Source organism: Callorhinus ursinus, unplaced genomic scaffold (genome assembly GCF_003265705.2).
Source record: "Callorhinus ursinus isolate GAN/ISIS: 27379988/994484 unplaced genomic scaffold, GSC_fseal_2.0 scaffold46, whole genome shotgun sequence".
Lineage (NCBI taxonomy): Eukaryota > Metazoa > Chordata > Mammalia > Carnivora > Otariidae > Callorhinus > Callorhinus ursinus.
Window position 1 is genome coordinate 8,070,334 of NW_027397108.1, and position 13,962 is coordinate 8,084,295.

The 13,962-nt window shown below is 55.2% G+C and overlaps 1 protein-coding gene across 5 annotated transcripts in view; it reads left to right on the top strand.

Annotated features, from left to right (window-relative positions):
- Positions 1 to 13,962, top strand: part of KIAA0513 (KIAA0513 ortholog) — a 62,366-nt gene that overhangs the window by 40,134 nt on the left and 8,270 nt on the right. For 3 of the 5 annotated variants that reach the window (XM_073882358.1, XM_073882359.1, XM_073882357.1), the window contains exons 2-10: positions 1,112 to 1,584; positions 3,675 to 3,774; positions 4,572 to 4,645; positions 6,807 to 6,877; positions 8,607 to 8,814; positions 9,646 to 9,686; positions 10,226 to 10,304; positions 11,740 to 11,817; positions 12,987 to 13,016. In XM_073882358.1, coding sequence (XP_073738459.1) covers positions 1,256 to 1,584; positions 3,675 to 3,774; positions 4,572 to 4,645; positions 6,807 to 6,877; positions 8,607 to 8,814; positions 9,646 to 9,686; positions 10,226 to 10,304; positions 11,740 to 11,817; positions 12,987 to 13,016 — 1,010 coding nt within the window. In that variant the 5' untranslated portion in view covers positions 1,112 to 1,255. Of the gene's footprint in view, positions 1 to 1,111; positions 1,585 to 3,674; positions 3,775 to 4,571; positions 4,646 to 6,806; positions 6,878 to 8,606; positions 8,815 to 9,645; positions 9,687 to 10,225; positions 10,309 to 11,739; positions 11,818 to 12,986; positions 13,017 to 13,962 lie in introns of those variants that run through there. The other 2 variants (XM_025860479.2, XM_073882360.1) reach the window with 2 other exon arrangements.

Here is a 13,962-nt window from a genome sequence, read left to right on the forward strand (position 1 = left end):
CCAGCTCTCTTGCTGTGCCACCTGCATCCTGGACCCCACCCCACCCCACCCCAGCTCTTCAAGTACATTCATGGGCAGCCCTGTCCATCCAGTCACAGACGCACAGCAAACCTTAGTTGAGACTGCTCTCGGTAAGTCAGTTGCTACAGAGGTGCTTATACTGTAGTGAGATGAACAGAAATAGTGGTATCTACCCATCAAACAAGCAGAATTTTAAAATGGGGGTAAATAAAATGCTGGAGGTGCGCAGAGGCATCAGGGAATAGTTTTGACTCGGGGTGGAGTGAGCTGCTCAGAAGAGGTGTCACCATGTCCGCCTGGGGGATGAACAGCATCCGGGCAGGGTGAGGCAGGAAGAAGGGATGGACTGGGGAAGGGAGGGCAGAAGGAACAGGTACCTCAGGACACATGCCCTCATCCAGGTGTCCTTATCCAGAGTGCAGGGAGAGGGCAGGACGGAGAGGCTGGGTCTGGGCAGCAAATGAGGCTCAGAAGCCGGTGGAGGGTTGGTGAGTGATATGAAAAGGGGCATCTGTCTGGCAGCCTGGGAAGGTTCTGGGCCTCTGGAAGAGTCCTCAGATAGGAACGCAGGAAGGAAGAGATGCCAGCGCAGGAGGGGAGGGGCTCACGTGCTTAGCAGATGCAGCTTTTCCCAACATGCCAGATGACACCATCTCCCATAGCCGCTTACGCTAATGGCAGTGAGCGGGCAGATGTGTCCCTGGGGATTTTATGATTCTGATTCTAGCCAGGGGTCGGCCTTTTTATTTACTGGCATCAGTCTGGTAGGCCAAAGCAGGGAGAGGGCAGGCAGGCGCAGTGGCTTTGAAGTCTGTGTAGTTTGGAGAAGTCCTGATCCTTGGTGTTTATGTGTTTATTATTTCAACAAATAGTTGTTGTGTGCCTACCATGCACCAGGTGTTTAGCAGTAGACAGTAGGGAAATGATGTCCATGTAGTGATGACCCAGATTCTAGAAGCTTGGAGCCTATTCTCTTTTCAGGAAATTTGTGGCCTCATTCATTCATTTAAGTCTGGATTTTCAGTGCTGAATTCCCCTTACACAGAGAGTAGCTCTCATGGTGATAACGTTTCCGTGTCTTCCGTTCTAGATGCCTTAGGGCCACGAGCGCTGCCCCAGAGGACTCCTGGTGGCCAGCAGCTCCAAAGCCACTCCGGTGCTTGGCCTCCAGCTCCCACTGATACATCTGGGAATCCCGTCTGCCGGCCTTCCAGCCTGGAAGCCTACCCGAACCATGGAGGCCCCGGAGGTCCCCGTGGGTGCACTGATTGACTTCGGGACTGGGCCAGCCCCCTCCGAGCCCCTAGAGACACTGCCCCCGAAGCTGCAGGATGGGGACAGTTCCCAGGGCGACGGTGCTTCAGAGAGTGAGACCACAGGATCTGCGGACAGCGAGAATGACATGGGCGAGTCACCCTCACACCCGTCCTGGGACCAGTACCGCCGCTCCTCCTCCAGCGAGTCCTTCTCTTCCAACCAGAGCACCGAGTCGGCCAGGGACGAGGAGACCCTGGAGCTCCGGGAGTTCATGCGCAGCTACGTGGAGAAGATCTTCTCTGGAGGGTGAGCCCCCGCCCCGGGACCTGCTCTCTGTCCCAGGCTCTGTCCTTGACAGCGCACCCCTTGGGGCCTGGGCCTTCGCTCCCTCACAGGCCAATGGTGGGCCACCTGGGTGGTTCTCAGCCCCCACCCCCGGCTGCAGGTAGAAGCATTTGGGGAGTTTTCGCTGCCTCGTCCATCCCACCCCCGGCTCCAGCCACTCCGCTGACATGCTCACGTCCTCACTGCTAAATCCAGAAGGACTCTAGGTTTGCATCCCCGTGTCTGAGCCCTTGCATGTTAGCGTCAGACTCACTCCAGGCTAGGGCGCCACCGTGACTAGCAGACTCTCAATGCAGGGCAGTACGATCCAGGAGGTTTTGATTACCCGTACTCCTCAAGATGCTCATGGCAGCTGAGGCTCAAGCCCCTGCCAGGATGGGGACCCTTCCTTGCTCCTCCTTCTTGCCTTTCTTTGACGGTTCTTGAAGGGGTAAGTAGGAGCCCTGGCAATTGGAGCAGCAGGGAGCGGAGTTTGGGTTGGGATCAGACTGAGGAGGGGGTGTATGTGGGTACACCTCCAGCTCCCCCACCCATTCTTGTTAATATCTCAGCATGGGGGTAGGGAGCCCGCAAACCTAAATTCCCGGGTTTGGGATGTCAGCCTTGTCCTGCATCCCTACCACACGCTAGTCACTGAAGGCCTTGCTGCTCGTTTGCCAGACGTGGACCTGCAGCATCCGCATTATGGGAGCTTGCTAGAAATGCAGACTTGGGCCCCACCCAGACCTTCCGAGACTGACTCTGCATTTCAACAAAACCCCTGGACTCTTTGTGCACGCATTGCAGTCCGAGGAGCTCAGGGATCGAAGGGATCATTTTCCCATTTTATTAAAGCAATAGGAAGAATCTCTGCCTGTTGACTCTGTGTAAAGAGGATATTATTTCCTACTGTGACTAAGGTCCCTTGTTTGTAACCTGGCGAGGTGGGATGTCTGCCTTTTCCAGGCGTGTGTCCATTTTCTTTGCAGTTAGAACGGGGAAGAGAGCTCAGTGATAATCCAAATATTGGACGATCCAAAAATGCATTCATGTTTGATTTTGAATGCATTCTGAGAGAACAAGTAGATGTGGTGCCCTCCTAATTTTGTTTGACTAACACTGGAATTAGTCAGCTTTCTTGGAGCACACCCGGTTAATGAAATGGGAGAAAGCACAGAAGCTTGCTAATTTGTCAGGAAGGACAATCTATATTTGCGGCAGCCTGTCAGCAATATGGAACGTGGACAACTGAGCCGGATGCATTTTCAAGAGCATTCCAGAAATCACTGAAGACTGGCTGGCAAATTCCCCTATTTCATCTGGTGTTGGTATTTTGGGATAAATGAGACCAAGATGTTTTCTACCAAACCTTAAATAAATGAAAAATTGCATGAGCTAATTGATCTTCAGCCTTCTGTTTCTTTTTTATCTGGTCTTTAAATCTGGGGGCAGAGTATTAGCCTCCCACGATGAGTGATCAGAGGTGGTTTGAGGTCAGGTGAGCATTCTGTTCACCCTGGCCGTGGTGACCCCCTGGGCTCCCCCAGTCTCCGTCCCTCACATACACAGCCAGGATCATCAGAGAGGTGAGCAGACTGGCTCTTCAGAACAACCAACCAGTCTCCCTTATAGCCAGCCAGTGTGTCCTGCACATGAGGGATTCTTGAACTCACTGTGTGGTTCTTTGCTGACTTAGCACCAGTGAGTGGGAAGGTGGCGGAGCTTGAGAACCAGGCCCTCAGAGGGTCTTGTTACCCTTGTTAGCACCCCTGTTTCACTGGAGGCAGGACGTGGGGGATGGAGCCTGGGCTTTGGAGCCTGGAAGTCTGGCTGGAGCTCCCATTCACTACTCAGCTGTGTCGGATCCTCTGAGCCAGTCTCCTCATCTTTGAGATAGAAATGCCCCTGTTTCCTCGTGGGCCCAGCCGAGGGTGGGATGCGCCCGTGTAAGTCAGGTGTCCACGCTTGGCCGAGGGGCCATACGTCCCCATTCCCTCTCCTGCCTCTCGCCCGCTCTGGCCGTCTTTGTTGCCGAGGGCTGAAAGTTGCTTTTCCTGCTCTGTTCCTTCCAGGGAGGACTTGGACCAGGAGGAGAAAGCCAAGTTTGGAGAGTACTGTAGCAGTGAGAACGGAAAGGGCCGCGAGTGGTTTGCTCGATACGTGAGCGCCCAGGTGAGGGGATGGCGATGGGAGGCAGGCATGGGTGGTGGGGCCCCTTCTCATTGGCTCTCCTGCTCCCGCACTGGAGAAAAGCCACAGGAGACAACCCAGCAGAGAAACTAGTAGAACTTATTAAAGATGATCCCAAAAGGCCTCGTTAGAATAGCGGGAAGCGGGAAGTCACTTGTCCGGATGCCCCGTAAGAAAGAATGAGCGAGCAAACTGGTCTTTCAACTGTGTGCAGTTACAGAAAAGTTCCTTTTTTAAGGGCAAGCATGTGGACGATGTCCACACATAGTTTTGTTCAATAACCCACAATATTCAATTTTACAAAGATGATGTAGAGCAGTGACAGCCATGCGAGTTCAGAAAAGAATTATTTTTTGTCAATACGTAGTAGGTTCTTTTTTTTTCTGTAAAGTGGCTTAAACTCTTGGTTTCTTAAAAAGTATTTTGATCACAATTTATTTTTCCAAGAGAAATTAGAAAATGCAGATCAGCACAAATAGAGAAATGGCCCATACCTCTACAATCCAGAAGTGGCCCATGTTGTCTTCTGGGGTTTCATCCCTCCACACTGTTCTGTGTTGTATAGGGGAGTGTGTGATGTTCCTAGTTCTTAAAATTTCAAGGAGACACAGGAAAATGTTGGCTTGTGCTCTGCTCGGGGGCCCGGCAGCTCCCGTCCCGGGCTCGCGGCTCCCCTGCGTCTAACGGTGCTCAGCGTGGGGAGCCTGGCACCTGTCTGAGCTGCAGCACACCTCCACCACCTGCTTGCCCAGTGATGTGTCTGCCCTGTTCCCACACAGCGCTGCAACTCCAAGTGTGTCTCGGAGCCGACCTTCTACCGCCTGGTGCAGTCTTTTGCCGTGGTCCTGTTCGAGTAAGTGTTGCTGTAGCTCAAAGCCTTTGCCCTAGAGTGTGTGTTCCCCACCTTTCCTGCCCTACACTAACCCAGTCGTAACAGCCACGTGAGTCATCGGCGGGCGCTTGCTCTGAACACCACCTTCCCCCAGCATCCACCGAGAGGCACCATTGTACTAGCCTCTCTGGGGAGGGAGTAGGGTCCTCCCCCGGCAGTGGGGGTTAGGGGACAGCAGCTGGGCATGAGTAAATCCCTCCAGGAGGGCTGTCAGGACAGGCGGGGATGACAGGCAGTTGACCCTGCCCTCCTGCTGTGGAGATGTGGCCTTTTCTGGATTTCTTGTTGTGAAGTATCTCCAACTAGATAACCACCCACTTAATGATGTGATCGGATGACTTCAGCCTGCCCCGCGTGCTAATTAGGCCCTGCTGGAACCTTTTATCACAGACAGCACAGTGGAAGCTGGAGGGTGATGGAAAGGGCCCTTCTTTGCATCTGTGTAGCTGCGGGAGGCAGGCCATGTGACTCACAGGCTCTCGCCTCCTGAGGCCCCAGGGCCCTGGGACGGCCACACTCACGTCATGTATCTTGGACCTGCATCAGAGCAGGTGATGGCCCCCCCACCAGCAGGAGAGGAGGGGATGTGTCTGCCTTGGGGAAGCGGACAGCTGCTTTACTGATGGGGGAGGGGGTCACTGTGGATGAGAAATCGGAAAGCACAGGGAAGAGGAAGTCCCGATCTGACTGTTGTTTCTGCCCTACTTACCCTCGTCCCCTCATTCTGGCCCCGAAGCAGGTCCTGGTCCCGTGGTTTGCCCCCATGTCCCTTTTGTCCTTCCAGGCCTGAAAACCCCCTCCTTTACGTTCCCTTCCCCTTTTCCTCCCAGCAGAGACATAGCTGCTCTCGGGAACCTTAATTCCCTGTGTCTTGATGTCTCATCTCTTTATTCCCCGCCCCCAAGGACACGGAGCGTGGGCTGGAGGGAAAAGACCAGAAAGGGGAAGATCCCTATTTTTCTGGCACCTGCTTGGAATGTCCCAAGTTGAGGATCGGCTCTCACGGGGGGATTCTGGGTCTCGGAGCTGGCAAGGGTGGAGGGATGAGAAAGCATCACGGAAGGAGCGGGTTTCAAACAGGCCCAGTTGTCTCGTGTGCAGCATGCTATTAGGCACCGAGAACACCTCGGCTTCCGGACATTCCCACCCACAGGATTTCTCACAAATCCATATTGTGCAGAGATGGCACCTGTTGCACTTGGTAACACGTATTTACTTCTGCACTGACTTTGAATTTTTCCTTCAATAAAAAGGGGAATAAAATTCAAATTCCAACCCAACCAAAACACGGAATCTCCCCATTTCTCGGTGAGCATATGTATTTCTGTATGGTTGGGGGCAAAAAAAGGGAAAAAAACTTTATAATCTTTTTAAAATATGTATTAATTTTTAAAATTTGAGTTTCATAATTTTTAGTTTATTAGTGTCTTATGTTTTTACTTTTATTTATAGTCTTTTATGATTTTTTTGGCAGAGTTTAGTTCTTTAAGTTTTTTTTTTTTTAAAGGTTGTATTTATTTATTTGAGAGAGAGAGGAGAGACAGAGAGCACAAGAGGTGGGGAGTGGTGGGCAGAGGGAGAAACGGGCTCCTTGCTGAGCGGGGAGCCTGACATGGGGCTCCATCCCAGGACCCTGGGATCGTGACCTGAGCCGAAGGCAGACGCTCAACCAACTGAGTCACCCGGGCGCCTCTGATTAGATTATTTTTATACTCAAAGATAAAACTGGCCCTGACCCCACTGTCTACATTCCATTGACTTTTCTTAAGTAATACTTGTGCAAGGTTAGAAACTAAACAGGAAGGAAAAGTCCAGAAGAGCAGGGTAGAGAAGCACAGTGCCTCAAATGGAAAGGAAACCCCCTCTCACAGCCCTGTCCTTGCTCCTGTGGTCCTCCTCCCAGCGACGATCCCTGGTGATGACATGCATCCCAGCGAATATATATCTTTCTGAAAAAGATAAGCAATTGGGGATTCTTTTTTGTTGCTTCTATGTAGCCTCCGGGGAGTGAGATATTAATGTGGACATATTTATAAAATTTTTCGGTCTTGCTTCAGGAGCTTGCAGTGAGAAAATTGGGTAGAACGATTCTTTAGCTAGTCGACCTTCCTTGTCATTGTAGGTGTCATCAGATGGACGACTTCGGGCCTGCCAAGAACCTCATGACCATGTGCTTCACCTACTACCACATCGGTAAGGCCCAGGGACGCGGCCACTGTGGAGGGCAAGAGTTGTCACCTTGTATCGTGGCATCAAGTGAGGATTTCTTCCCCATTAGCGGCAGAGTTGTGAGGCTTCCAGAATACAAGAGAACCTGAGGTTAGGACGGGGTGCACAAGGAGTGAGATTCCTGAAACAGGAGGAGAAGACACGTGGTCCATATCATGGGTCATGAGGCTGCCTGTCCACGGTAGGAAGGAAGCCACCCAGCAGCTGGGAGATGAGAGAAGAAGTTCACTTGGTGGGAAATTTCATGGTCGACTCAGGAATTGCTGGATGTGAGGACATCGCTTTCACATTTTAGCAAAATACGCATGGGGTTGGCTCTTGAAGAGAGTGGGAGGAGCAGTATAGGGTCTTGGGGTGGAAAGCATCCCTGGGTGTGGGCTGGTGATGCCCTCATGACAAGTGCAGATTGTTCTTCATCCCGTTGTCTGACAGCTCTTCTGGCTCATTGTTCTTTAACTTTGTGGTAATCAGAGCTTGAGGTCTTCCTGTGTGAAGTTCCTTGGGTGTGATGGCAGGGACTCATTCAGGCCTCTGCGAGCAGAAGGCTGCTGGGGGCCCACACGTGCTCTAGAGCTGAGTCAGGGTGGCAGTAAGCACAGCCTCTCTTCCCACCCCTCTGAGGATGCACGGTTTTGCTCTTGTGTTGAAACCCCACGTCCTCTGCAGCTTGACTCCGTCCTCCCCTGGCTCCCACTGCCCATCCTCCCTGTGCCTCAGTTCTGCTGGCGACAGCTGGTCGGACTGCCTTAGCTCCAGGCCAGGCCACCACTGGGAGGGTCCTTCATGCCAGACCTTTGGGTCAAATGGGAACCCCTCATCCAAACCATGGCTCCTCCTCAAAGGAGTGGGAGTCACCTCTGTGCACAGAGCAGCTCAGATTAGTAGGGGACACTTAGCACCTTGACCTGTAGGGGGTCCTTTGACCTGCAAGGCTCTGAACAGTAGGTATCTTTTTTTTTTTTTTTAAGATTTCTTAAAGGTTTTATTTATTTGAGAGTGTAAGCGAGAGAGAGCACGAGCGGGGGGAGGGTCAGAGGGAGAAGCAGACTCCCCGCTGAGCAGGGAGTCCAATGCGGGGCTCAGTCCCAGGGCCCTGGGATCATGACCTGAGCCAAAGGCAGATGCTTAATCGACTGAGCCACCCAGGCACCCGAAGTGGGTATCTTTGACCTGAAGTAGGGCCTTGTTCTGCAGGGGCACCTTGACTTGAAGGAGACCCTATGGCCCACAGGGTGTACCTTGGTCTGTGGGAGACCTTTGGCCTTACTGTTCTCTCCCGGGATGCCCACTCCCACCTCGTCCAGTTTTAGGCCCACAGCAGGGGCCCGGAGCCTGTCTGGAGTCGGCATGCCTCCTCCCGGCACAGGGAGAGGCTCTTGGTCCCCCTGTAACCCTTGGCCTCCAACACCATGGTGTAGCTCTGTGTGTGTGTTGCTCCCCTCCTCCAGGTCCTCAAGCTTCTTTAGGGCCGGGTCCTCTCCTGTTTCTTCTTTGGTCCGGGTGCGCCTGGCTGCCTTTCTGTACACAGTAGATGGTTAGCTGTGGCCCCCAGAGGCCTGGCCCTCCACCTTCCCCTGGTGGCATCTTGGGGCCTTTGCTGGCCGCCGCTGCCACCCAGAGGCTCCGGCGCCCTGTTGTTCCTGCTACACAGCGAGGTTCCATTCCTGCTCCCTTCCGCCTCTCCCCGCTCCAGGTAAGCCGCACCTGCTGCCTTCCGAGTGCAAGGAGAAGCCCACGGGGAGCATCGACTCCTACCTGAAATCCGCCAACAGCTGGCTGGCAGAGAAGAAGGACATTGCTGAGCGGCTGCTGAAGAACACATCAGCCAAGACAGAGAACGTCAAGGGCTTCTTCGGGGGGCTGGAGACCAAGCTGAAGGGACCCCTGGCCAGGAAACACGAGTAAGTGTCACCAGGTGGACTGTGGGGGGAGGGGCAGGTGTGGCCGAAGGCAGAGGCCATGTTCCGCCTGCCAGTGGCAGTGACAGGGAGGCTGTGGCTTGGCCGTGGGGGAGTCCACTTGGCTGCCCTGGGTGACCTTAGGGGCCCGTGAGCAGCTCCTGAGAAGCACAGCTTGACCCTCCACCCCCCAGAGTTTTCTGTGGTTCGCACATGCTGTTGGGTTGGCTGACAGGCAGGGATGTCCTGGGGCTCGGGGTTTTCTAGGACGGATGGGGAGCATGTGGAAACTGCTGGAAGGCAGGAGGGTAATTACAAACCCTCCCTGGCCCTTCCTCCTGGAAGTGTGGTGAGAGCGCATGTGAAGGGAACCAGGTAGGCAGGGGACAGACCCCTGTTCCCCAGGACAGCCGTTCTGCAGCGGGAGCTCAGGAGCCTGCCGGGACCAGGTGCTTGAGAATGCGGTGTTGAAGCCAAGACCTCCCAAGAAAGGGGGCACGTCAGCAAGAGAGTACCCTGGGCTCCCCAAAGTCCCCAGTGACCCTCCGATGGCCGGTTACAGCTGGGTGACTTGGCTTTGTTCCTCATCTGGTCCAGGCAGTTTTGGATTCAGAGAAGATGGTGCAAAGGAGCCTCCATGCCGCATCTCCTTAATTCTGGAAGATCGGCAGTTGGTAAACATTGCACTGACTTAACACTTTTGCAGAGGAAACCACATGCAATGTAGCCATTGCTAAGAGACATAATCCTTCAGCCAGGTTAGACCGGTTCCCTTCAGCTGAGAAAATGTGTGTGGGGGGGTTGTTTTGTCACTGCTGTGGTTCTCTCCCCCAGGGAGGAAGAGAACAAGCCCAGGGAGAAGCCACAGAAGACTGGTGAGTGCCTCCCAGCGCTCTCCGGGCCCAGCGGAGGTCTGGCTGTGGCCACAACAGCGCCCCTGGTCGCAGAGCCAGGCCCCACAGGGTCTTCGACCAGCCCCGCCGGTAACCGGTAGCACCACCAAACAGGTCCCTGAACCTCTGGGCCCCTCCCGCCGGGGCACGAGATGCTGCCATTGATGACTCCCGACTTCTGTCCACCCTGGCCTGGACTCGCCTAGTGAATTTCGGGGGGAAGCCTCTTCTCTGGGGAGAGGATTCGTGAACCAAATTTCACGTCTCAGGGAAGTGAAGGAACGGATTGCTGGGGGTGGGGGAGCTGTGCCAGGGACCATTCCCTCAGAAGGAGTTCCCACGGCCAAGGTGGCAGGAGTGTCCTTCCCGGCCGTGGGCGGCGGGCAAATGGTCTTGGAATTTCCACTGCGCGTTTCTGTGACCTTTGGGGAGAAGCGGTGCCGACCAGGAGGGTCACTGAGGGGTTCGCCAACATGTGGGAGCAACTGGGGCCACGGGCAGTCTTTGTTGCCCTCCCGCAGTGACCGTGTGCAGCCCGGAGGAAGAAAGGAAGGGGGAGAAGGTCTACCTGTACACGCACCTGAAGCAGCAGCCCATCTGGTAAGGCCGCTCCCCAACCTGTGGGGCCGCACCCCCAGCCCCTGCCCTCCGGGGTGGCCAGAATAAAGAGGGAGAACCGTGGCAGGTGTGGGTGAGGATGTGGAGAAACTGCAGCCCTCATACCCTGCCGGTGGGGATGGAAAGGGGACAGCAGCCGTGTAAAACAGCCGGGCAGCTCCCCAGCATGTTAGTGGAGAGTCAGCCCGTGGCCCAGCAGCTCCGCTCCTAGCCAGGTACTCAAGAGAACTGAGAACAAGACTCATGCACGTAGGCTCCTAATAGCCCAAAGCTGGAAAGAACCCGATGTCCACGGACATGGACACGTGATGTGTGGATACGCAAAACACGATATATCCCTACCACGGGGTTTTCTTCAGACCCGGGAGGGAGTCAGACGCTGACAGTTGAGATGCAGGTGAAGCTGGAAAACGTTTTGCAGAGTGAAAAAGCCAGACACGAAAGACCCCGTGGTGGATGATGCCATTTATATGAAACATTCAGGATAGGCTAATCCCTGGAGACAGAGTAGCTGAGTGGTTGCCCAGGGCTGAGGGAAGCAGGGGACGCGCAGGGACAGTTCACGGGCACGGGGTGTCCTTATGGGGAGGATGAAGAGGTTCTGGAAGGAGATAGTGGTCATGGTTGTACAACTCTGAATATACTAAAAACCACTGAATCGTGTGCTTTAAAAGACTGAGTTTATGGTACGTGAGTTATATCCCAATGAAGCTGTTTTATGTGAACATCTAGGAATGAAGGTCATGAGTAACGTGAGAGGCCGGCGGTCAGGGGGGCCCTTGCCCTCTGTCCTGCTCTGTGGGTGATGGTTTGGGCTGCCTTCGTCCCGCTGAAGCCTCTCCATCACCGTGCTCTGTTCACCCACGAGTAGGCAGAGAGCCAGCCCCTGGAGCCCAAAGGGTGTCAGACGTGCCCCTCCCTCAAAGGCCACAGCGGCGTAGTTGGCTGAGCCCTGATCTTTAAGAACGTCTCTTACTTGTGTGTCCCTGTGAACATGTTTGTTCTCTGCACGCGGTCTGTCCGCGCTGGGTTCCCGATTATGTTAGTAGATCCAATTCTCAGGCAGCAGGTGTCCCCAGACCCCCGGCTTCCTCTAGGAGGCCCAGCGGGGGTGGAGAAGCAGAAGACGGCCTTCACGTCCCAAAGGTGGTGGCTTCGGTTTTGACCAGATGGAGGCGAGATTTACCCGCCTCTGTGTTGTACCTTCATCCTGGGAGAGATGTGACCCTTGGCCGGGAGCCCAGGGAGCCGCCTCGGTTTGGGACAAAGGCACATGGTCATTTTTCTGTTCCCTGCTCTGCCTCTCTCTGACTTGTCAGAAGGTCCTGCAGATGTGGTGGGAAACGGTGTGCCTTTATCCCTCCTGTGCCGAGACCTGCCTCCCTGGAGAGGACTGACACACGCCTCTGTCTTACAGGCACACGCTGAGGTTTTGGAACGCGGCTTTCTTTGACGCCGTCCACTATGAGAGGAGAAAGCGGTCTCCTACCACCAGGTAGGAGCAGCGTCTGGGCCCGCCTTGCCTTGGGGCAGAGGACCGGGGACTGGCTTTTTTGTCCGGTTTCTGCAGAGGAGAACGGAAGGATGGCTGAGTCGGTGCATCGGTCTCTTCTTCAGCTCCTTCTGGCCCCAGTGCCCGGCGAGCTGCCTGGAGGGTCCTGGGCACGCACAGCTTTGTGGTTGGCTGGGGCGGCGGAGGGGGTTGGTATCCTCAGCTTGCATGAGCGCTTTCTGTCCTGGGCTCTGGCATGACTTGGCCTGACCCTCCTCAAAACGCACACTCCCCCAGAATGCAACCATCAGGACCCCCAAGGATCCACCCCTCTGCCTATCACTATAGGAACCACCACAAGACTCTGGGGCGCGGGGCCGGCCGCCCCCCGCAGACTCAGCTCGAGAGAGCTAAGGTCTGGGGAGATGCAACTGCTGCCTTCAGCTTAGTGCTCTGGTCTGCAGCCTGAGACCCTCCCAGGCTCCCTGACGCTAGTCTCGCCACGTCAGAAGACCCCCTTTGTAAACCATCACACAGCGCACAGGGTGGCAGCGAGGGCTGGTGGTCCTTCCCACTCTGTGCCCGCTGTGTCTAGCGGCTGGGCAGGAAAGGGCAGCAGCCCTCCCAGTCCTGGGTCCCCTTACTGGCAACCTCCCCCCAGTCATGAACCTCTCCTTCTCTAATGGGGAGACCCCCTCGGACTTCCTCCCTGGCAGGAGACAGCCGGGGCCTGCTGTGTATGGCCGGTGCACTAGCGCTGGGGGGTCTGAGGTGCAGTCTTTCTGTCTGGGCGGGGGGGTGGGCAGCTACACCCTAGCGGGGCAGGACGGCCTGCAGGCCGCTGCAGCTGCATCTCCTGAGGGAGGCAGAGGGAGCACGCGGAGGGGAAGCTGCTGAAGCCATCCCGGGGGTTCTAGAGAGAGAATCCCCTGCTCTGCCAGGAAACCAGACTGCAGGAAGCGCTTAGATGCTTGTAGGTGACCGGGGTTTCCTGCTGCTTATGTAGCTGTCAGGCTCCTAGCGGATCAAGGGTCTCGAGTACCCCGTCTCTCTCCGTCGCTCTGTTTCTGCCTGTAATAACGCTCCTCTCTCGCTGTTCTCTTTTTTCCATCCACATATCTTGCATGACTTTGACATGTTCCTCTGTTTACCTGTTTCTGCTGCCGCTCCAGAGGGGATGCTGGAGAGGAGGAGAAGAAGAGGTGTGTGTCCACGTGACTTTGTTCATGTTACAGGGCCGGGGGTCCCCGCCAGAGCCACCTCAAGGCGGGAGCCGCGTGCTAGCTGCTGCAGCGGGCAGAGCCCAGACGCAGGGGCAGCCCGGTACCACTGCCAGGACAGGCCGGTGGCGGGTGGGGGCTCGCCAAGGACAGAGCATCAGGAACAGGAGACAGAGAGGGCACTCGAGACCCTGCAAGGCCCAGTGTGAGTTCAGAGAGTGAGCAGCCAAGTCCGATTTTGAGCGGCTCCAGCCTTCTACTGGCCACTCCAGCCCCTCCTGAGCAGGCCTCGAACCCATCCCCTTGACTTCATGCTTGGTAATCTGGTCGTGACACAAAGCCGTGGAGGGGAGGGGCACAGAGGCTCTTCCTCTCTGCAGCCAGGCTCAGAGGTGTGCCGGGGTCTGGCAGACCGTCCCCCGCCCCTGGGACAGGCTCGGGGGGTCAGGGAGGAAGGATGGCTGCCCCCTCCTTGCCAGCTGTGCCGTGGTGAGGAGCCTGTGTGTGTGTGTGAGGGGGTCCCCTGAAGAGAAGGGCCTAGAACAGGGTTCTTTTCTTCGAGCCCCCAGTGGGGTCTCTCATCGTTTGACCTTTGTATTCATTAGATGTCTTTTGTAATATATTTTTGGAGCAAAAGGCCTGCCGATTCACCCAAAATAGTTTCTGATACAATGATTGTTTCTTCACAGGACATTTCCCAGAGCACACTTCCTTTAATCAGTAATATATTTTTAGTGCTTATTGTTTATGAGAAATCTTGTTTCTTACGCAGCCTTATTATGGCTATAAAAGGAGCATTTAGGCATAATGGACACCCCCTTTAGTACAAAGCCCCTGCGTCTCCACCGTCTCTCTGGGTGGGAGCATGACTCACCGCGGCCTTTCAGGGGCCCGGTTGCTTAGCACCGCGGCTGAGGCCCAGGAGAGC